This window comes from Podarcis cretensis, assembly GCF_951804945.1.
Source record: "Podarcis cretensis genome assembly, chromosome: 7".
In the NCBI taxonomy this organism is placed as follows: domain Eukaryota; kingdom Metazoa; phylum Chordata; class Lepidosauria; order Squamata; family Lacertidae; genus Podarcis; species Podarcis cretensis.
In genome coordinates, this window is record NC_137176.1 from 30,320,565 (window position 1) to 30,343,598 (window position 23,034).

A 23,034-nucleotide genomic window follows, 5' to 3' on the forward strand; every position below is an offset into this window, starting at 1 on the left:
TTTTCTTGAAGAATATCCTGATTCACAATGTGAACCCCCTGAATGGTGGTTGGGCTTTCTTGGTACTTCTCTGATTTTTTTTATTCTTATTAGTGTTAATGTTATTGTTATTATGGCATCTCTGAGTTATTTTGGTTGAACTTCCCCTCCTGGTGAAATCCTGTGGAACTGGACGAAACTCTTGTAATGTTTTTAGATCCACCTACTTTTTTCTGCTGCAGTAGAAATGCTGAATGTTTTTTGAATTGTCCCAGTGACTTTAGCCAATTTGTGGTCCAGGGTGTGTGTGTGTGTGTGTGTGTGTGTGTGTGCATTTTTACATATTTACTGTCACGCGGTGAGAAAACACACAACAAAATCAATATGGTTAAGTATTCTCCACTTACCTAAGAGGTGAAAAATATAGGGCAACACTTCATGGTTTCACTTCTTTTGGAGGGGGGAGAGAGCATAGTGGATATTTACGGCGTATTTGGTTTTTTTGGAATTATACCAGCAGAGCCTAATGAAAGCAAGCAGACTTGTGAAAAGAGACAGCTAAACTGCTGATTCTGCACCAGATTTTCCGAAGCAACAGTGTATTCCCCATAATTTCCAGGCTAGCTAAAAATTTCTCAGCTGTCTCTACGTCTGTCTGTCTCATTTTCAAAGCTGCCACAGACTTTAGGTGCCTGTTCCCAAATTCTGATGGGTATCACATTCCTAAGGCAGGAAAGAAACTGCAGGTCATTAAAGTACCACTTTTTACATCCCTGATCACGGTTGTGCCCAGTTTGTTGGGCACAAGCATGACAAGCCCATTTATGCCAATCCAAAAAAGAAAAAGCTACAATCACCACACCATTAAAATAACGGCACTGTCTTTTATGCTTGAGAATGCTGACCACTAAAGGAAACGATGGGTCGTGTTCATTTATTTATTTTATTAACCTTTTCAAAGAACTGCTCCAGTTCTATAAGACTTAATAAGACGCCAAGGCTAATAACAGAAATAAACTAGCAAGTGAGATTAGTAAATGAATGGGAAATGTGGCAGAGAGATTTGTGTTAACCCTCATGTTAACATAATGTTAAACATAATTACATTATTTTGATTCAGGAGTGCCACATCTAAAACTCAAAAGAGGAAACCATGTAAATGTCAGGAATCTCATTAACTTTTTTTTACTGTTTTTTGTAAATGCCTATTAATAATTCGGATTTCAAGCTGCAGCCATGCTGATTTCACTGGACACTTAGCAGATCCGCTCTTTAGATCATTAAGGATGAATGCTTATCCTATGGCATTGAGCTTGAGCACTGGATGCTATGCATTTCCTTAATCTGCAACTGTAAATTCTTTTCCTTAATCATCTGAAATTATGCCATCAGGTTAGTCTTCATGATATAGTACAAAAGATTCATTTAAAGATAGGCAGCCCTTGTCAGTCTGAATTTATTGGTTCTGAATCAGGTCTTCCAGGACCTAGAGTCTAGCCTTTCCTACGCAGGGGTTTCCAAGGGTCTTGATCACATTGGTGCAGTCATTCACAAGCCAAAAACCTCCTATGTCTGCAGCACTCCTCTCAAAGTAGGCTCTTCCCCATCTCTCTCTCTGTGCAGGAGAGGGGAGAAGATCCCAGTCTCCACCAGAAGAGATGCAACAGGCATCTAGATTTGCACGGCATTGTGATGACTGCAGCTTCCATAACAACGTAACACACAAGTGTGAAGGTCCAAGGCCTCAGGAGCTGCTTGTGGCTCTCCCAGTGCAGTTTAGGCCCATTGATAGGACTGACGCAATCCACTCCAGACAGTTTGTAGCAGCCTTGGAGGATTCTGTCCTAAGGTATGTACCACTTATTTAATTGGCATGCAACACACCTGTGGCTTGATGTGCCTGGGGATCCATCTTAAGCTTTCTGGAATCAAATTAATCCTCTGGAATCCTGAAAGGGATCTGCCCAGGCAGACCCTCAAATCCATCCCCAGAATCCAGTTATTTTTAGAATCTAGATTCATTGGAAGACACAAAGTGTTGAACAAGCATACAAGAAGGTTCCGCACGGAGAGATCTTCTTGCTTGACTTCGCTGGCTTCATTCTTAATTCATCTAGGCTTTGCTCTGGCATCATCCAAGTTTCATTTGCTTTTCTTCTTGTAAATGTCAAGTATTACTACGGAGTCACCTGTGAAATGGCATAAGCAAAAGAAGAAAAATAGCTTACTGGTGAGATGAACGATAACAATCCAAACACAACTTTATTTTGTTCCATACTGGGGGAAAAGAAGTGAACTCACTTCGGGGCCAGCAGCTGACAGCCCTGGAGCAAAATCTGGCCCCTGAACGGAGCCAACAGCCACTCTCTGCACTGCCAAACTAGAAGTAAGAGTGAGCTGCAGGAGAAAGGGTTGCTGGTGAGCCACAAGAGACTGGGAGAGGCAGTGCCCTTTGCTCCCGTTTCAGAGTAGCTCTGCAGCAAGATTATCTGCTAACCAAGGTGTGTGTGGAGGGTCTCACTTCCCCCATGAACAGGCAATCTTATCCACAACTGAGAGACAGACCACCTACTTCAGCAACCCCAAGTTGGTTGGGGGGTCCCATTAACTCCCTGGCACATGGCCCATAATAATCTAGTTTTAGGGTGATTTTGCACATTTACTGACCATGCGAAAGACTGAAGTTTGTTCCATGCATCTTATCTCTATCATGCATACAGGAACACGTGACCAGGGATAGCCTCCCTCTGAAAATGGTAATTACTGGAACTTGCCCCTTCACATATGCATCTGCTTGCATGGTGACTATAGGCTTTCTGCTTATTACTAACCTTGCTTGCTAGTTCACTTCTGCTTTTAGCCTCAGTGCAATGTCTTCTTATCATTTATAGCACTGGACCCACCCACCACCCATGGGGGGAAAATTACAACTAGGGCCTGGCAAGTGAATGTGCAAGTTCTACTAGCCCTGATTTAACTGTGAGGAATAAGAATCAAGTGACCAGGCAGGGAACTGAGAGAAGCCAAGGGAATTTATTTTCTTTCTTTCCTCCCTTCCCTTTTTAACCTTTCGATGTGCCACCAATGTATAAGAGAAGAACATGTGCAAACTAATTTTTTAAAATGGTAACTTTCGAGGATTTGTTTACAAGACTCGACTCACCCCAAATCATGCGGACGAGGAATTCTCCTGTGTTGTAGCAAAAGAGAGTGACGAAAGCGCTCCCCACAAAAAAGGCAGCTATGCCGGGTGCAGTTAGCTCTTCAAAGAGAGGGTACACCCACTTCCCAGTCACCGAGTAAATCCACAGAAACCTAGAAAAGAATGCATTTTAGTTTGGACATCTTCAGTTAGAACATAGCATCCCAGCTGGGCTTGCCGTTTTCTTGGGAAGAATGTGGTATCTAAGGGCCAAAGTACAAGCTAGGACAAACATTTAAAAGGCTTGCTCGAACTGTACACTGAAGAAGAAGAAGAAATGCAGTCATGGGGTTCTAGCTCAGAAGGTGTTCTAGTTTCTTTCCCAAAATTGCTGCCATTACCCTGCCCCAGCTGCTTTTAGCCCTTGAAGACACTTTAAGGGGCCAATAGCTTGGGTAAGATTATTGGTTTTTGGGTTTTTTTAAACACACCTGCATTTATTCACAGGTACACAAACGCATAAAAGATCTTTTTTTCTGCCTGGGGTAGCCAGATGTTTTGTTATGCAGATCTCTATGTGGGAACACCATTTAGTGAAAGAAAACAGCAAAAACATAAATGCAAGTCATCTGACATGGTAAATTTTAGGTGGGGGTGGGGGCTAAAGAGGTAGTTCTGAGGAGGTAGTTCATCCCCTAAATACTCTAGTCTGGGATCCAACACCAGACTTGAATGGCAGAGGGCTTGGGCACCAGCAGAGGCTAAGAATATTCAAGGCCTTCCATCCAGGTTCAGAGGATAACATTCAACCCCCCACCATGATCACATTGCCACATTGCATTAGGATGAGCTTCACCTATGGGCCAGAAGTTCCATTCCTTCTGGAATACGGACACCTTTTAAAAAGCGAGTTTTCTGGGGGAATCTCGAAGAGGCCTTGCTCCATGCTCACAACAGCCAAACTAATAGACAGCACAAATCACAGCAAGCAAACTCGTGCATGGGAAAGGAATTTCAATAAGCGGCATGAATAATCTCATTAAGTTTAGGATCTGATTAGGCTAAAAAGGCCCCTCATGAGGCCTAATGTATGGTTGTATAATGCACTTGTTCAACAGTTCCAAAGCTTCTCTAAAGTCTGATCAGGAGTCTATTGTAGCTGAATAGTCGGGATTTCTTTCAGCAGGGTTAAGCAAGGACCGTCTTTTCAACAGAGGACTTTGTGGCTGCATGTAATAACTAGGTGAGAGAAGGCATTCCCTCTTGGCTTCCTGCCTGTTAAAGAGGGATGCCAAAGCATCATGTGAAAGAGACTTTCTTCATTAAAAAAACAAAGATCTTACCAACAGATATAGGCAGCACCCCCAATTGCTAATAAGCTGATCCCTTTTCCCTTTGATGGAGAACGATGCGGGGTAGTCAAGAGGTCCATCAGGGACAACGGTAATATAATTGTGTGCTGGGAAGAAAATACAGTGCGTCACACAAATTTGTACTCGTGTTGAATTTATGAAACTCATCATTGTTTACAATAAGGTGTACAGAGCTTTGGCCTGGCCTGTCTACCGCAAGTCTTTCAGCCAATGTCCTGATTGGCTGTTGGCTGAATGTTCTATGCCGTAACTTTCTGGGGCAAAGACAATGGGCTTTTTTGTTCTTTCAACCAGAGGATTAAAACAAAAAAAACTCTGCTATTCATTCTCGATGCCTTATTTTAAGGGATATCCCTTCCTTTAGAGCAGTGTTTCCCAAACTTGGGTCTTCAGCTGCTTTTGTGCTACAATCCACACCATCCCTGACCACTGGTCCTGTTAGGAGATGGGAGTTGGTCCAAAAACAGCTGGAGACCCAAGTCTGAGAAACCCTGCTTTAGATGGTTGCATTGTCCTATATACTACCGGGCCTGTCTTTTTCAGGAAGAAAGGAGATGGGGTTCATGAAGCTGGCAGATGCCTGGATTTTAGCAGAGGCTGTGTCCCATAGCATCAAGGAAAGGAGACACCCTTTCCCCTGGACTAACCTAGACTTTTGCACCACCCTTGCTTTTGACAGTCAGGATACCCTATGCTGAGTGCCTTCATTCCTTGGCAATGCTGCCAACTTGGTAACAGTAGGTGGAAGGGACAGGGAATAGCTAACACACCCACACCCCAGCTTCAGAAATATTAGGGTGAGGCAACAGTAGAGAGTTTTAATGCGTGCACTGCTTCTATAGCCGTATCTTGCTCTCACCTTTTCAGCATGTACAAGGAAGAAGGGCCGTTGCTCAGTGGTAGAACATGTGATTTGCATGCACAAGGTCCCAAGTTCAAACCCCAGCTTCTCCAGGTAGGGCTGAAAAACCTCTGAAACCCTGAAGATCCATCAGTTAGTGTAGACCAGGGGTAACCAATGTGGTGCCTGGCACATGTTGCTGGACTACAACTCCCATCAACCCTGACCACTGACCATACTGGCTGAAGCTTATGGGAGCTAAAGTCCAATATCACACTGGCTACCCATGGAACAATGCTGAGCTAGAGGCAACTTCATATGTAACTTCCCCTAGAAAACAGGAAGGTACGCCTCACTTAAGGTCACCATGATCCAATAGTAGAGGCTAGGGAACTAGCTTATGCAGTGGTACCTTGGTTCTCAAAAGCCTTGGTTCCCAAATGCCGAAAACCCGGAAGTGTGTGTTCCGGTGTTTTAACGTTTTTCAGAAGCCAAACATCCGATGCAGCTGTCAGCTATTGTTTCTGGGGCATCTGCACCAATCAGAACCTGCGCCTTGGTTTTCAAACATTTCAGAAGTCAGACAGACTTCCGGAACGGATTAAGTTTGGCACTTTTGTTTTTGCTATTTATTTTGCGTTTATGATTTTGAGGCTTTTTCAGTTAATTTGTTTTTGTGACTGTGTGGAACCCAGTTCAGCTACTGATTGATTGTGTGGCTGCGGAAATGGATAAAAGCCCCCCATCCAAACAATGACTATCGTCAGTGTAGTAAGAAATTTAATTTTTTTAAAATTTTTATCATCTACAGTACTGTCTTATTTATTTTATAGTACAGTAAAATCATTATTGCTTTCATTTTATGGATCAATGCTTTCGTTAGATAGTAAAATTCATGTTAAATTCCTGTTTTAGGGGTTGTTTTTAAAAGTCTGGAACAGATTAATCTGTTTTGCATTATTTTCTATGGGAAAGCACACCTTAGTTTTGGAATGCTTTGGTTTTGGAACGGACTTCCGGAACTGATTAAGTTTGAGAACCAAGGTACCACTGTACAGATATAGATAGATGGTGCATTTTAATAACAATAATATCCTATCATTCCACAGTGCATGCTCTATATTTTTAGGGTCACTTGGCTCTGGCGATTGTACTATTTCTAGAACCTTCGTATGTTTTGCCTGTTATTGCAAAACACAGAAGTACTGCATGATTGACTAGTTATTGCAAAGCTTTCCATTTGCTACTGGCTTTCAATTAGCTCTCTAAATGAATTCTTTTTACTAGACAATGGAAAGCTGACTGCTGCAATGGCATTAGTAATGGACCATATACTGCAACTTAAAACTAGTTGAAAGCCCTTTAAATGCATTTTGTTTTTTTCTCAGGCAAAGTGGTCCCTACTCATAGCAATTTTTAATATGACTCTAGTCACACCACACACCATGAGTCATTAAAGGCAATTAAACTTCATTGCCACTATAATGTATTGTTTAATCTAGCATTCATTCAAATAAATGCAAGCTTTGTTCTTTAAGCAAATAATTTAAAAAACCTGTTTAAAAAGCAAGTCTTAATAATTAGGCCTGGATTGACACCAATCTCCAAGGGTTGGCAAAAATGGCTGGAAACAGTGACTCATTCTTGTATTTTCCATTAACAGTTTTCTTTTCAGCTTCACTTGTAACAAGTGAAACTGAAAAAGGAAAACAATTATCACAGAGAGGGGAGAAAAGGTATTCTTTCTCACTCCTCCCCCTCCCTCACTCTAAAAAACCAAACCAAACCCCAAACCCACTTATTTGAACAAAAGCTGTATGTAATGATTTTGCTGTTAATGAATGGGTTGCTTAAAATACTGTATTACGTTCCGACTGCTTATGAAAGTTTTTTTTTACTTTGAGTTCTGTATTACTTTGTTTTGATTTATTTACTGATACAAGTTAATTAAATGCTTTGCTTTCTGAGGGAAAACATATTAGTTTTCCACCCTTACTGAGATGGCATAATACGATGCTAGCAGTTTCAGTTTACAGTGGTACCTCGGGTTCAGAACTTTATTCGTTCCGGAGGTCCGTTCTTAACCTGAAACTGTTCTTAACCTGAGACACCACTTTAGCTAATGGGGCCTCCTGCCGCCGCCGTGCGATTTCTGTTCTGTTCTGAAACAAAGTTCTTAACCCAAGGTACTATTTCTGGGTTAGCAAAGTCTGTAACCTGAAGCGCCTGTAACCCGAGGTACCACTGTATATATAAATATTGAATGGAAAATGTTTTCTTGGGGGAATCTACGTTTGTCTGAGGTTCCAAATGTCCAACCCTTAGAGAACGCTTTCCAGATAGAATTGCCTGTACTGGTGGTGTCTCTGCAGGTCTGCTATAGAACCCCTGAATGCTGCAAAGGATTCTGGGAAGTGGCACACAGTCATTTAATATGGAGTGTCGGCCAGGTTTGATGGGCCATACCATCATCGCTCACTACAATACATGCAACGTTCCCTAGCGGGCACTATGGGGCTGAGGCCTCTACAGCCCCCCCCCCCCCGGTGTTTGTTGGGATGGGGCTCTGGCACCCAAATGTCCCATCAGGAGGAGGCCTGGTCCCATCCCTGGGTATGCATGGAGGGTGGGGGTGGGGGTGTTGGTAGGTATGGAACTTCCTTTTCTTACAGATGAAGTAGGTAAGCAGTTAGCAAGTGAAGTACACCATCACAGTAGGTTGAAGGTTTTCCCTACCACAACCCTCCCCATACAAATATTACTGACTATCCACAGATGTGAACAAGTTCTAGGAATCAAGTTCCAGCGTACGTGAGGATATGTTTTGCCTTCCTTCTCCCTGCACTGGCACATGGCGGTTATCTAGTAAGGCAAGTTTGCCTCCTTCAAAACTTCACAGATTTGTTCATAAGGGAACTTGAATCGCTTAGAAATTTCTGGTTTTCTTAGGAAACACGGAAAGAACAAATGTTAGCTGAAGGGATCCATCATTTAGCTCCATGCCTAGGTTGAATAATTCATGCAGAATGATTTGCCCATTGAGCGAGTGTCACATCACTTCTGAAAAATGGGCTCATTCTAACTTCTCAGGAACATAAAATATTTAAGCTATGACTTTTTTTTGTTTCGTTTGTTTAAACAGGTTCATAAGGCTTGTGGCTGCTATCCTACACCGATTTCCATATGTGCCAATGGAAGTGGCTCAGTCCCACCATGTCATCCTCTGCTGGTGTGAGGATAATGTTAGAGGAAACTAACATTATACGGTGTCAAGAGGTCAGATCATAAAAATGGGTCTTTATGTAGCATCCGTCTATGTTTGTAGCCCATAATGGCACTGAGTAGGGAAGGTTGAGAGAATCCAGGCTGAGTCTTGGATATGATTGCTGTTTCATTTGTTTTGGTTCTTATGACTCATTGCCCTTCTTCCACATGACTAGCATTCCAGAGGAGCGAGTGATGCAAACAAACTCATTTGTGCAGACGATAAAGGCAGAATTTGGGTTGTCACTGCAAGGAATATTGATCTTTTCGTAGCACTGTCCTGAGTAAGAGCCAGTAGCCTCATTCACTATGGAAGGTTGATAGAATCAAGCTTGAGCGTCTTGAGTATGATGGTTATTTCATTCATTTAGGCCCTTAGGATTCATACTGAACTTTTTCACACACCTATTCCCAAGAGGACATGTTGTGAATTCTGCACACACCCACAGCTTCTATTTTACTGGTAGTATCTTTGCCCAGAGCAGTAAAGATTCCTCCCCCCCCCCCATTTCCTTTCATTTCTGTTTTTGGCTAAAAATGAAATTTAAAATGTAGGAGTCAGCCAGCCATCATTTTTGCACTGCTGCTTGTTGTTTCTACTCACATTTGCTGCTCGACTGGAGAGCTCCTGCTACATACCTTTTTGGATTCTTTTACTCCGTTCTAAAAACCACCAAACATTCATTTGTATTCCCAGACATTCTGCATTGTATAACACTCTGTTTACAGCAACAGCACTCTCATTCTTTTATATGCACTGCAGTAACCTAGAAAGTGTCTCTCTCTCCCCACCCCATCCTGCCACCCCGTTTAATGACTTCACATCTTTCAATTGACTTACACTTGGCAAGCAACGATTCACTGATATTTTCCCCTATGCTTTAAGGCTTTCTTTAGCAATTCACATGCCCACTCATTGCCCGTCTTGGCTTAAAGAGAAAGCAAGGAAGCAACAAATAAAAATTTGCAGAATCTGGGCATGTTCCTGCCAAAGTTAAGCACATCTTATTAAATTTGATGAGAGAGATTAAGTATATATTGACTCTCCCACCGAGATCAGTAGGAATTAAAAGTGCATAATTGGCTGGATCATGTCTGCTTTCGCTTGCATCCATCATGCGATGTTTGAATATTTATTGCAGATTGCCTTTGTTCCATTTTGCTGTTGTTGCTTTACATTTTACTCACCATAGCATGATTCAGCCATAAAGGAAGGAGGGGATCAAGGCTCTTGGGATAAACAAGCTCCCGATCATAAAGGTATAGTGCCCAAAACAACGTAAACACTGTCTGAAACAGAGTATTAAAAGAAAAAGGTGACGAGTTTATCTAACACAAGCATCTAACAAAGTACTTTCCACTTCTCTCAGATAGAGTACTGTGGCAAGCTTCTTCCTGTCACAGCACTCCAGAATAATGAGTTGTGAAATAAGGGCCTGGGATTCACTTATGCAAGGTTTCAAACAGTATCACAACAGTATGTATTTTATTATTTTAGAAATCATTTAGTGCTGTAACCAACTCTGGGCCACAGAACCTACATAAGCCTTTAGTCCTGGAAATTGTGATGTACAGGCGACAACCGTTTTGTGAGGGGGTTCTGTTCCTGGCCCCCATGCACATTGGCAGAGTGTGCATAAGCCCTCTCCACCCTGTTACTCCCCTACCACATTCCTCCCTCTTCTGGGCCCAAAAGAATCCATGTGTTGGCGGCCGTATGACAATTGGATGCACCTTAAATGGCTGCCCCCTGCAGCAAAAAGAAAGGCAACATGAATCTTCACATGACTTTCTCCACATGTTCAGTGAGTGTGTGAGGGTGGAGTGGCCATTCTGCCTGCTGGCCATATCAAGTGCCCCTGAGCAGTCCAGAGGGTTACTCTTCCTACACTGGGTAATCAAAGCCAGTTAACACATATACAGCACTAGACTGACAGGCTTCCTGAAAACTTCAGTGTTCCCCAAAGTCCTGAAATTCAGAGCAAATACAAGAACTGTCCTCAGATTATGTTTACTACAACTAATAATAATTATGCATTTATAAAATAATCTTATTGCCTTCTGTTTGGGTACAAAGAGTGCTTTATGATTAAAAGCACACTAGCCATTAAAAATGGGTCGCAGGTGGCGCTGTGGGTTAAAGCCTCAGCGCCTAGGGCTTGCCGATCGAAAGGTCGGCGGTTCGAATCCCTGCGGCGGGGTGCGCTCCCGCTGCTCGGTCCCAGGGCCTGCCAACCTAGCAGTTCGAAAGCACCTCCGGGTGCAAGTAGATAAATAGGGACCGCTTACCAGCGGGAAGGTAAACGGCGTTTCCGTGTGCCGCTCTGGCTCTGGCTCTGGCCAGAGCAGCGATGTCACGCTGGCCACGTGACCCGGAAGTGTCTCCGGACAGCGCTGGCCCCTGGCCTCTTAAGTGAGATGGGCGCACAACCCCAGAGTCTGTCAAGACTGGCCCGTACGGGCAGGGGTACCTTTACCTTTACCTTTAGCCATTAAAAAAACATGTATGCAAGCAGTTGTCTAATTACTTTTCCTAGGGATGCTCTCTCCTTCGCAATGTTCGATTTGGGAAGAATTTTGTTACTTTTCTCTCACCTCCGCAACATGCATTTAAAGTAGGAGAGCTGTAGTATACCCTTCCCAGAGCTACAATTTCCCAGGATTCCTTGGGGAAAACTTCAACTGTTATCTTTGGCAAACACTGGCATGAGCAGGGAAAGAGGGAAAGCTGTGAAGACCACCAGGAGCTGCTTTCTGGGCTAAAAATCCACAAAGCCCAGTGAAATCTATTCAGACCTCATATACAGCGACACTTTTTCAGTTGGTCTGTCTGGGATCTGTTTTATATTGAAGACGCCAAGGATGCAAAGCATGGACGCCATTGCCAAGCAACGGGCCCTTCCACTGGGTGAGAAAGCCAGTAAGGTCTTTATAGAATGAACAATAACCAGATGGGGAGAAGAGAACTGTGATTTCAACCCTTCTATCAGAAATGGCCTGAGCTTTTTTGCTGCATGAGGTGAAGGACAAGATTTCCGCCATCTCTGTTCTATGCACAGAAGCCAATTAAACTTATTTCAACACTGGTGACGGAATAGTGTCCTTTACTAGGCAGCAGGTTAGTTTGGAAGGGCCAAGACAGGCTGTATAGCATACCCAAGCCTGTCTTTCCACAGAGGAGAATGACAGAAGGGAGAGGGGTAGGAGGGACAGCCAGGGGGCTGTTGCTGCTGCCTCCGTCCCACTGTAACTGCTGCCTGTGGCAGTCGCCTCACTTTGCCTAACAGTAGGACAGTCTCTGTCTTTGATGATGATCAGATCTACCTTCTGCTTCTCCAAGCAGCTTAACGACAAACATCGCCCTCATTCATTAAGAACAGGCTTTAAGCCGAAAAAGTGAATATTAGCTATTGAGAAATCTTTCTCAATGGGTGCATTTCAACACAAGAAAAATAATTACAGCATCAGTTGTGTTTTCTTGGCCTTGTTTTCTCTGCTGAGTGTGAGTCCACATTAGAGCAAACCAGGGACACAGGAGCTGAGAAAGGATGTTCTCCTACTAAAAATAGTAAGCATTGTTTATAAACAGAAGCAAGTCCCTCTCTACACTTAGTGATCCCTCACACCTGGTGATCCGTCTACGGGAGTAGAAAAAAATGGCTTTGGAAACAGTACACTCTGCTCATTTTTTGCCAAAAGAAATTGTCTCAATTTTACCTGACTTTCCTTGCTTGCATTTTCACAGCCTTAAAGTGGAGTATTAGTGTCTGAGAGGGACGTGGGTGGCGCTGTGGGTAAAACCTCAGCGCCTAGGACTTGCCGATCGTATGGTCGGCGGTTCGAATCCCCGCGGCGGGGTGCGCTCCCATCGTTCGGTCCCAGCGCCTGCCAACCTAGCAGTTCGAAAGCACCCCCGGGTGCAAGTAGATAAATAGGGACCGCTTACCAGCGGGAAGGTAAACGGCGTTCCGTGTGCTGCGCTGGCTCGCCAGATGCAGCTTGTCACGCTGGCCACGTGACCCAGAAGTGTCTGCGGACAGCGCTGGCTCCCGGCCTATAGAGTGAGATGAGCGCACAACCCTAGAGTCTGGCAAGACTGGCCCGTAAGGGCAGGGGTACCTTTACCTTTATTAGTGTCTGATGCTTACTCTACTACATAGCTACACATGAATTATTTTTTCATACTAAACATGGGACGCTTCAAGTGAAATGTGTTTAACTGAGGCTGAGGTCCAGTTCAGGCATATTTTGGCAATATGCAGCAGAAAACAGAAGTGTGAGTATAAACACACCCACACATATCCCTTCTGTTGCATGTTGTAAGATGCTAAATGGCCCTTAAGGTGCTTATCTGGATTTTGGAAGTTGGCAGATAAAAAAAGGTAAAAAGGGGTCCCTGGATGGTTAAATCCAGTCAAAGGTGATTATGGGTTGCGGCGCTCATCTCGCTTCAGGCGGCATTTGTCCACAAACAGATTTCCAGATTATGTGGCCAGAACGGCTAAACCACTTCTGGTGCAACGGAACACCGTGATGGAAGCCAGAGTGCAAGGAAATGCGATTTACCTTCTTGCCATGGCAGTACCTATTTATCTAATTGCACTGGTATGCTTTCAAACTGCTAAGTTGGCAGAAGCTGGGATAGAGCAACAGGAGCTCACCCTGTCGTAAGGATTTGAACCGCTGACCTTCTGATCAGCAAGCCCAAGAGGGCCAGTGGTTTAGATCACAGCACTACCCACTCCCTGATAAGGCAGCAGGTAATATTCATTGGGAAAATAGGAAGTTAGATATAGAGATACAGAGTGCATCTAGGTTGATATTGTCTGCAATGATCTGCAACAGCTCTCCAGAATTTCAGATGGGGCCTTTGCCTGCTCTACCTGGAGATGTCAGGAATCAAACCCTTTTTCTTTGTTTCAGTTGCCTTGCTTGGTTTTTGAAAACATGAAGCCGTTGTATTCTATAACACACTAAGTGTCTTTCAGGCAATTATATATGCTGTTTATATATACTGCTACTATTACAGTATCAATAAAATAATAGTAATAATGAACTATCTTTAATGAATTCTCATTAGTAATAATGTGTTATCATTCATGAGTTATCATTACTTAAAGCATCGTTGGCTCAGAACAATCCTTCCAAAGTAACTAGCGCTTGTCTTCTAACAGTGGCATAATAATGATGATTATGTTTATTTGAAACTCACCATGGAGGTAGGAAAGGCCAGGCTGCCAAAGATCAAGTCTCTGAAGGGGAACATGGACTTAGCAAGTCGCAGTTGCTTCATTAGTACCAGCACGTCAATCAGCAAGGAGATCATGAAGTAAACAGCCTGCAGAACCTAAATTAATTACAGCTAATGAGAAGATCTTCATCCATTTTTAATTGTGCACACCTCAATGAACTCTTAAGAAGGCAGTTTTCAGGGTGAACCATGAATCAGCACTGTGGAAAACGCCACTAGCTATATCTATCTTATTTACTGAGAGTGTTTTAATAAATTAGTTTGGGTGGTAAACTTTAACATTGTATTGTTTAATAGACTTATATAATGTTTTATGAGAACTAAGTAGCTTTGTTAGCATCAATGTGCAAAGATCCACTAATTAAAAAAAAAATCACCTCTAGGGAGTACTATAGCTTATCTGCAAGGTAGAAGTACAGCTATAGACAGACTCTAAAGCTGTGTACACACTGTCATTTACTCTGCATCCAGTGTGATACCACTTCTAGTTTGGAAATTGGTGTACACACAATGTTAGTCACAATCCAGCTCCATCCTGTCATTTCTTAGAAAATACTGCATTTTGATGTGCTGTTCGCCAAACCAGCTTCAATAGGAATTGAGGGGGGAAATGGCCAACTGTATTGTAAGCTGGTGATATGTACACAGCCTTAGCAGAGGTCACAAAGGAAATAAAATATTCTAAGTTACATTGAGAGACCGCAATATAAATAAAAGAAGGAACAACATTATAAGTGAAATTTCAGAGAGGATAAGTTTAGTCTTTACGCCAATCGTGTTCCGGAGCATAAAGCAAGGTGTTCCAATGGGTAGGCCTCCACTGACAGTCACATTCACACCATATATTTAAAGTACATGCCTTCCTTAAAAAAGCTGAGAACTGTAGTTTACCCCTCACAGAGCTACAACTCCTAACACCCTTAAACTACATGGACTGCATGAAGGGGTACAATATGTTTTTGTCCTCTTAGCTTAAGTCACAAATCTGGCTTAATGGTTTATGCATGTCTGAAAAAGTAAAAAAAGTTGTCAATTGCAAAGTGTTCAACTGCAGAAAAATAGTAGCGTAGGGTATACATTAGCAGAGACTTCCTAACTTTATGATCAGTCCAACAGCAGAAAAAGGGCCAAGGCACAAAGAGCTGCCTTAGGTATGCCTGTGTCTTGGAGTTTGCATCTCCCCTGCCTTTGAACAGCAGATTTTGGACTCCCTACCATATCACACATTGTGTTTCAGTGTTGTTGTTTTTTAATCCGCAACAATGAGTCTTGTGATACTTGAAAGACTAAGAGCTTTATTCTGGCATTTGCTTTCACAGAAAGCAATCTGCTTTTTCAGTGTTGATCTGTTAAGGTGCCACAAGACAGTGTTGTTCCTGCTCCATCAGACTAACGCAGTGGCCCCTCTGAAACTTTACTGGGGGGGGGGGAGGAAAATCTATATCCCTCCAGATGATGACACCATCCCTGACCACTGCCCAGGAAAAGCAGAAGCACCTGCACAGCAAGGGATGAACATAAGCAAAAGCAGTTAACACAGATTTTAGGAGCAAATTAGCCCTGATGGCCAAAGACCCATGGAGAGAGGGAGACCCAGCCGGGTGCGCTTCTGAATCCCTAGGAAATTATGGAGGGTGTGTATAATTTAAACTTCAGCATGGGGTGGAGGATTCAACACATCTCCTGTACGATTACTACTATTACACACTATCCACTACTTAGTAAAAGCTATTCCCCCCCCCCCCCGTGGTCTCTTGACACTGGAATTAACTTGTGCAAGGTACTGGGGTGGCTTTAAAAAAGTCTTTTTGGTGGGAAACCACAGGCAGGAAAAGTGTTCTGCTTCCCTGCCCACATAGAATCGTAGTTGGAAGAGACCCTGAGAATCATCTAGTCCACCCCCCTGCTGCGCAGGTAGCACCCCCTGGCCAGCCCCAGAGACACAATTTGCCTGGGGAGCTTGTTGCCAGGGCTGTTGCAACGAACAGCTATGCAAGCCTTTGGGAGGCAGAGATGCAAGAGGGCATCAGAGGAGCGAAGAACGGAAAGAGGGACAGAGGCCAGTGTTGCTCGCAACAACCCCTGACCACCATTTCCATGCACCCCAGGGTGCCATGGCACACTGGTTGAAAACCACTGCCCTACGGGGATCAAACTTGCAACCTTGGCATTACCAGCAAGCTTGTTGTTTTCTCCTGCTCCAGAAGCCAGGACCCAAACCGATGGATTCAAGTTACAGAAAAGGAGATTCCAACTAAACAGCAGGAAGAACTTTCTGACAGTAAAAGCTGTTCCACAGTGGAACAGATTACCTCTCCTTCCTTGGAGGTTTTTAAGCAGAGGTTGGATGGCCATCCATCACAAGATGCTTCAGTTGTGATTCCTACATTACAAGGGGTTGGACTAGATGACTCTGGGGATCTCTTCCAACTCTACAATTCTATTATTTCCTGCTAGGGTTGCCACCTTTGCTTTGGCAAAATACAGGGCAGGGCAGGGGGGTAGGCGACCCCCCCCCCCAAATCTGGTGCTGAAGTGACTTCAGAGCAACCCATTGCAATCTATTGCAGCCTAACAGGACAGCCCCTCTGGAATTTGTCACCCAGGCATGCACGCACATGCACATGCACATGCACACACACACACACACACACACACACAAAATTGCAAATCTGCCTCTGCTTTACATGCAGTGATCTTTCACACAGAGTTTCAAATGCATGCATTTGCAGAGGACTCCACAGCTTGGCAGAGAGAAAGAGAGAGAGAGAAGACCAAACCTGAAATACAGGTCAAAACTGTAACAAATACAGGACATAACATTTCACTTGGAAATGCGGGACGATACAGGTGGCAACCCCAACCCACGCTGTACGTATTTCAAACCCACCCCTCTCCCCCCGCCCCCTAGTTTCAACGGGTGGCTAAGGGGCTTCAGGCTAGTGAAACGTATAACTTTAGCCTAGGTCGGGGGTTCGTGGCCGTGGGGACCCCCGTGACCCTCCTGCTGGGGATTCCCACCCCCTCAGCAGGCGCAAGCTGCCCTTGGACCGCCGCCGGTCTCCTGAAGCGCCGATGGCGGGAAGCGAAAGCGCCGCCCCCTCTTTCCGCTCAGACTGAGGCGAGAGGGGAAGGCCTGGCTCGGCCTCCGCGCGCGCGCGCCGCTTACCAGGTTGAGGACGGTCAGGAACTTCCACGGCCCGCCGTAGGCGACGATGTTGTCCGGCTTCTTCTCGCCAGGTCCCGTCCCTATCTTGCTGATGAAGGCGACGAGGAACCCGTACCAGGCGAGAGCGAGGCCGTGGAAGAGGAAGAGCGAAGAGACCTTCATGGCGCGCGCGGTGGGGGAACCGGCAGCGGCTCCTCCTTCGCCGCCGCGGGAAGCCGAACGGGGAAGCTAGTCAGCGGGCATCACATTGGCAGCAGCGGCCGAAGTTTGGGCTTCCTTTCCCGTTTCCCTTTGCCGCTGCCGTTCGTTCACGTGAGGCCAGGCTTCGACCTTTGGATTTATATGCTCTCCCTCGAGATTACTCGGGGAGATTAAGGGCCCGAGTTGCATAAGTTTTCGCATGTTTTCGAGAATGGGAGTGGAGCTGGAGGCGTGGAAATCACTAGCTTAGTGGCATGGCGAAGTTTTCCTTTGAGGTGCTTTGCTTCAAACAACAACCACCCGCCTCGCGAGTCTCTGTTGTTGTTGCGACAGTAGCCCAGGCCAGAGGTTTTCAACCGGCTCCCTTGACCAACTTTCTTTCTGCAGCATCCCTGTGGGGCTCAGCAACCCAGTTATGCCAACCCTTGCCTGCAGAGCTAGCAGACTCTCACCCTTTTTCAAACACCCTCCTTTGTGGAGTGTTCCCTCAGCCTCCTTTCCCCTTTCCTTGGGAGTCCTCTGGCCTGCTGCTGCCCCTAGTTTCTGCGCTGCACCCCCCCCCCCAGCCCTGCCCCAAAGAGAGGTGCCTGCCAGAGCTTATGGCCAGGGATGCTGCAACAAACAGCTGTGCAAGCCTTCGGGAGACTTGAGAAGGCATCGGAGGAGATAAGGAAGGAAAGAAAGAGGGACAGAGACCAGAGTTGCCCATGGCACCCCTGGCCATCATTCAAGGCACCCCAGGATGCCACAGCACACCGGTTGAAAGCCACTGGTCTAGGCACACTTTTGGATATGGTGAATGAAGACCTGAGGTCTGCTAGTAGCAGCCCAGATCTGTTGCAGCTTTGGGCTTTCACAAACACTTCCAGGGTTTGCGGTCTTGTGCATGCTGGGCTGAAAGTGAGCCACACTGGGATTCAAAGGACTTCGCCCCCCCCCCCCAATAAGTACTTGAGGGCCCTGGGCCTCCCAAAGGTTAATGGGCATTGCCACTCAAATGGTGTGTGTGTTTGTTGCACTGTGTGATTATGTGGGGCTTACCTGCCCCCCCCCCATATTTTATTCGAGTTGGCATCCAGGAAACATGTGCAGAGCGACACTCTCAATATTCCATGTGGGCGCCTGGTGCCTGGTTTGCTTAGCTTTCTCCTTGAACTCCATCCATGCTGGCATGTTATATTAACACATTTTCAGAATGTGCCAAGCAGGTGTAAACCTTAAAGAGCAGGCTGAAGGAACAAAGGTCATGGGTAACGGAGCTTAGGTGTTCCTCTTAACTGAGCTGCTGCTTATACGCTTGTTTGTCTAATCACATTAAATTCCAGACACTGCGGCCAGAGAGGAATATAGTGGGGGATGTGGAGAGAAGCAGCCCACGGCTAACAGGAGTGCTCCAGATAATATCAGTTGCACATTGTACTGATACAAAGATTTTCTAAAGCAGGCCATCACTACTATGCCCATTCTGTGCCAGGGGCATTTATTCACTGCTTTGTGACTTTTTCAGAGGACTAACAGAGCATGCAGCCTATCAGAGCTCCCCCCCCAAAAAAAAAATGTTAGCCTTTGTGTTCAGTGTTCAAAACTAGATAGGTGCCAGGCGCATTTTGCACTTGTGACCAAGTGAAGATGCCCAGGACCCTGGATGGCACCTGACATCTCCACCATCTGGAGGTGAGGTGCATGCCTGGGGATCATTGGGTCTTGACGCACTAATATTCCATCCTGTAGAATTCTATCAGATATATTTTATCTGCATGGTTGGAATGAATTTCAGGAACCAAAATGCTTTTTCTGTGCATCCTGAGCAGGAGCTTTTTCTGTGCATCCTGAGCTTTAGTTACCGGTAATTGTTGTATCTTGTTTTCACTCACGCCACACCATTGCCCCACTCACAGTTGTGAAGAATGTTCTTATGTTATGAATGGTCTGTATCGCCATTAAGAAAAAAAAGCAGGAATAGGCCAATATATATGTGGACTGACCTTGGATCAAGTGACTTTTCTTTAAGTTCTCAAAGTTCCTAACCTAGCCCAAGGTTGTCATCTGAACTAGCCAGATGTTTAACTGAGAATCAATCACAGTCAGTACGTCATTTGAAAAATAAGACTTTAGAGCTGCCTTACCCAAAAATGGCAACTAGACATTATGTTTTGGCCACTGTAACCTTGGCTTAAGGAGGCATTTGTGCCTAGCTGATATATCTGAATTTCTAACACTGTTTGCATTGTATACCTCGTAAGTCCATACACACCTAATGGAGGCTGTGGTTTTGAGATTTGAGTGAGATTTGAGTGTTAGTTATACAACTGCCCAGCTTAAGGGATTTTCTAGTGCTGAGCTATGAACGTAACAAGTGTCAGTTTTTCATCTCATGTGGAAGTGCTGTGAGAAGCATGATAATTCTCAGGATGTGAGGGTCAAGCATCTTTTTTATCCATAACTTGTAGATATAGCTCACACATCCTTAACATAAGCTAAGGATATGTATGTTCATAGATATCACTGTGGAGTTATCGGATGGTTGCTTAAATATGGCAAAGGAAGCCTAATACACACCATTGTGTTTATTGGTTGATTTATATTTGTACCACCCTTTATCATAAGATTGCAGGGTGGTTCACAGAATAAGTATTGCATATGGAGCTTGTGCAAAGCCAGCATGCATTGCCAACCCTCCCTGCTGATTCTGGGCGGATGAAAGATAGAACTTTCATAGTTTGGATTGCTCTCTGCTAAGGCAAATAATGCTGTTATGAAATGCACTTCCCATGCAGTGGTGCAATCCAATTTTTTAGATTCATCTGATGGTATTAGTAAGCACGTGGATGGAGTAACACAGTACAGTACTTGGACTTTCGAAAAGCTCTCTCGCCAAAGACTTCCGAGTAAGCTGAGGAGTTGTGGAATAAGAGGAAGTGCCCTCTTATTGATCAGTAACTGGTTAAATAACAAGAAGCAGAGTGTACGGATAAATGGACAATTCTCGCAAAGGAGATATTAAGACATGGGTTTCTCCAAGGAGTTGCATTAGGGAAGTGGTGCTTTTTAACTTTCTCATAAATGATCTGGAGTTAGGGGTGAGCAGTGAGAAGGGCAGGTTTGCTGATGACACCCAATTGTCCAGGATGGTAAAAATAATTTTAAAAAGGTTGCAAGGAGCTCCAAAAGAAGCCCTTCAAATTTGATGAATGGGCATTACAATGAGAAATGCTGTTCAATGTGGGGCTAGGGGTGGGGGAAGTAAAGTGATGCTCAGAGGAACAACTCCCCCCCCCTTACTTCACATGTATATTGAAGCACCATAGGGTCTAAATGCAGCCAGTGCATTTACATGCAAGAATGAGTCCCATGTTTTCATTTCAGTGCTGAGTTTTTTCTAACATTAGATTCCACAATCAATCATGCAATTTCATTTCGTTTCAGTACTTCATGGCTCTGCTGGTTTCTGGTTTCTCAGTAATTCTGCAGACTATTCTTGTGTTCTTTATCTTTAATAACAGGATGTACTGTACACACATTAGCATAGGAGTCAACTCCTAGGGACCAAGGTCCCTTTGGCCCCCCCAGTAAAATATTTGAGCCCACTCCAAAAATTTACAAAAAGCATCCAAATCTCTGCTGGAAGTGCAAGAAAGAGGTGGGGACATTATACCATATGTGGTGGGGATGTAAGGTGGTAAGACAATTTTGGAATGAGATACATGAGGAGATCAAAAAGATCCTCAGGAGCTCTATTTCAAAAAAACCAGTCATACTTATTGAGTTTATTAACAAATGACATACCCAAGTGAGGCGTTCTCAAAGTAAAGGAAGGATTGAACTCTGATTAATAAGAATACACACAGAGGCTTGAACCAGCAAGACCTCTGGGAAGGGTGCTGTCAGAGCTGCCTCCAGGTCCCAGCTCACAGAGGACCAACGCTAGGCTGTAGTTATGTACAAAAGTCTTTATTGAGGTTCAGTTTCCATTTTAAAGCCGCAGCGTGCAGCTCTACGTCTCGACCTTAGACCGGCGAAGTCCCGTCTGAGTCTCCGCCCCCTCCACACCAGTTTAAGACTCTCGCTTTGCTCCACCTCTTCCTAAGTTCCTTTCTCCTCTGGGCCCTCCTGCCCGCTAGGGTTCCATCCTTCCTGGACTCCTCTGACGCTGACCCTGATGATTCTTCCCCCTCCTTCCGGCGGGCTTTAGGACCTGGTTCCCTATCCAGGCTACCTTCTGTGCCACTCGCCTGTACATTTGAACTTGGCGCGCGCGCCCAGCCTGCCACTTTCCTCTTGACCGTTAACTCGCTCTCCGATGGAGGCGTGGTCAACCCTGACTCATCTTCTCTCGCTGGTGGTGCATATGTGGGCTCTGACACCTGGGACTCCTCCCCCCCACTACGCTCTGGTGGGGAAGCTGGTCCTGATTTCCAACTGCTGCTCTGGGAGTCCCCGCTGGCCCCTTGCTTCTGGGGTGTCCCCCTTGGGTCGCCCCTTGCCCTGCCCATCGGCGCCCCCTCCTGTGAATCTTCCGATTCTCTGGAGAGGCTCATGGAATCTATCGGGCTGCTGTCATCTTCTCCTACGCTGCCCTCGGATTGCTCCCCCTCGCTCTCCATCTCCTCTCCTCCCTGCGCTCCCGCTGAGTCCCTGACAGGTGCGTATAATAATCTCTCTCTACCCCTCGGCCCAGGTCGTTTTATTCACAAAAGAACTTTATACAGAGTGTTTGTAAGAACCAATCAGATTTCTTCTGAGCATTTCAACAAACCCCACGTGGAGATAAAGTTAAACTACCAAAACTAATTAAGCATGGGGCAAATAAAACAGAACTACAAAGGAGTGCATTTGGCAACCCTGGGAGGTGATAAACAAGCAATATACGTGAGAAGAAGGATGGCCAGGAGGACAGCAATCATTATCACCTTTATGTGAGACCTGTGTCCTAGCCCTAAGATATACATCCTAAGATTAACATATCAGAAAAGCTACATCAAAGAAACTGCCCACTGTCTTTGATGACCCAGGATGCCTGCCTGGCAAAGCAACTGGCAGTGTATGTAACTGGTCAAGAAAGAGAAATGGAACAGGGATGCAGAGGTGTGGATTGATCAAGAATCATATCAAAATAGTTTAAATCCAGTCAACGCAATGCTTTCATTGCTGACACAGATGGCTTACTCTATATTTGTTATAATTCCGCATAGCGATCCCACCTGATCACTATACCCAAGGACAAAAGGAATATATTTTTGTATATAACCCAGTGGCGTAGCGTAGGTTGTCAGCACTCGGGGCAAGGCAAGTAATTTGCGCCCCCTAACCCGTGGATTTGCGCCCCCTAACCCTACCCCTAACCCTAACCCCCAGATGCTGCGCCTGGTGCAGCCGGCCCCCCCTGCACCCCCCACGCTACGCCACTGATATAACCACAGCTGCAAGAATACTTATGGCAAAATATTGGAAATCAGAAAAAGTTGACCGGCAGAATCCGAGACCTGGGAGAAGAAGCAGTGGAGGAGGATTGGAAGAAATTTAAGGACTATCTTCAAAAACATTGTAAATTATATGAGTGTTAAGAAGGATGAGAGATTTGAAAACAACAGGGCACCATAAAGTTAGCGGAAAAGATTATGAGAATGAGTTAATTTCATGAGAAATTTGGAATGAATATCATGTTAAAATTAGGTATTTAGGATTTTGATAAAAATATTCAAAGTTAGGGATAAAATATTGGAATTGTGTATAACAAGAATGAAAATAAGGTGATAAGTTGCTGGCTAAAGTTTTATTAAATTGGAATGTAGGAGCGAGAGACGTGAGGAAGTC

At 44.8% G+C, this 23,034-nt stretch overlaps 2 protein-coding genes and 1 long non-coding RNA gene across 3 annotated transcripts in view; 1 reads left to right on the forward strand and 2 right to left on the reverse strand.

Annotated features, from left to right (window-relative positions):
• Positions 1–23,034, forward strand: part of TMEM170B (transmembrane protein 170B) — a 93,723-nt gene that overhangs the window by 35,475 nt on the left and 35,214 nt on the right. The gene's annotated exons all lie outside the window — the stretch shown is intronic.
• Positions 904–17,522, reverse strand: ADTRP (androgen dependent TFPI regulating protein). The gene is made up of 6 exons (XM_079985106.1): positions 17,020–17,522; positions 13,812–13,946; positions 9,788–9,889; positions 4,465–4,580; positions 3,143–3,294; positions 904–2,168 (listed from the first exon to the last, which is right to left on the reverse strand). The coding sequence occupies exons 1-6, from the start codon at positions 17,179–17,181 to the stop codon at positions 2,122–2,124; spliced, it is 714 nt and encodes a 237-aa protein (XP_079841232.1). The 5' UTR covers positions 17,182–17,522; the 3' UTR covers positions 904–2,121.
• Positions 5,751–8,208, reverse strand: LOC307221010. The gene is made up of 2 exons (XR_013841277.1): positions 7,569–8,208; positions 5,751–7,431 (listed from the first exon to the last, which is right to left on the reverse strand). It is a non-coding gene; the product is annotated as an uncharacterized lncRNA (long non-coding RNA).

What these genes read in the sequence shown, in the direction of transcription:
- ADTRP (XM_079985106.1), bottom strand. Translation starts at nt 17,181, where the DNA reads ATGAAGGTCTCTTCGCTCTTCCTCTTCCACGGCCTCGCTCTCGCCTGG. An exon ending in TGGCCTTTCCTACCTCCATG is followed by an intron (nt 9,890 to 13,811) that starts GTGAGTTTCAAA and finishes ACTCTGTTTCAG; the next exon opens with ACAGTGTTTACGTTGTTTTG. An exon ending in GGTGCTGCCTATATCTGTTG is followed by an intron (nt 3,295 to 4,464) that starts GTAAGATCTTTG and finishes ATTCTTTTCTAG; the next exon opens with GTTTCTGTGGATTTACTCGG.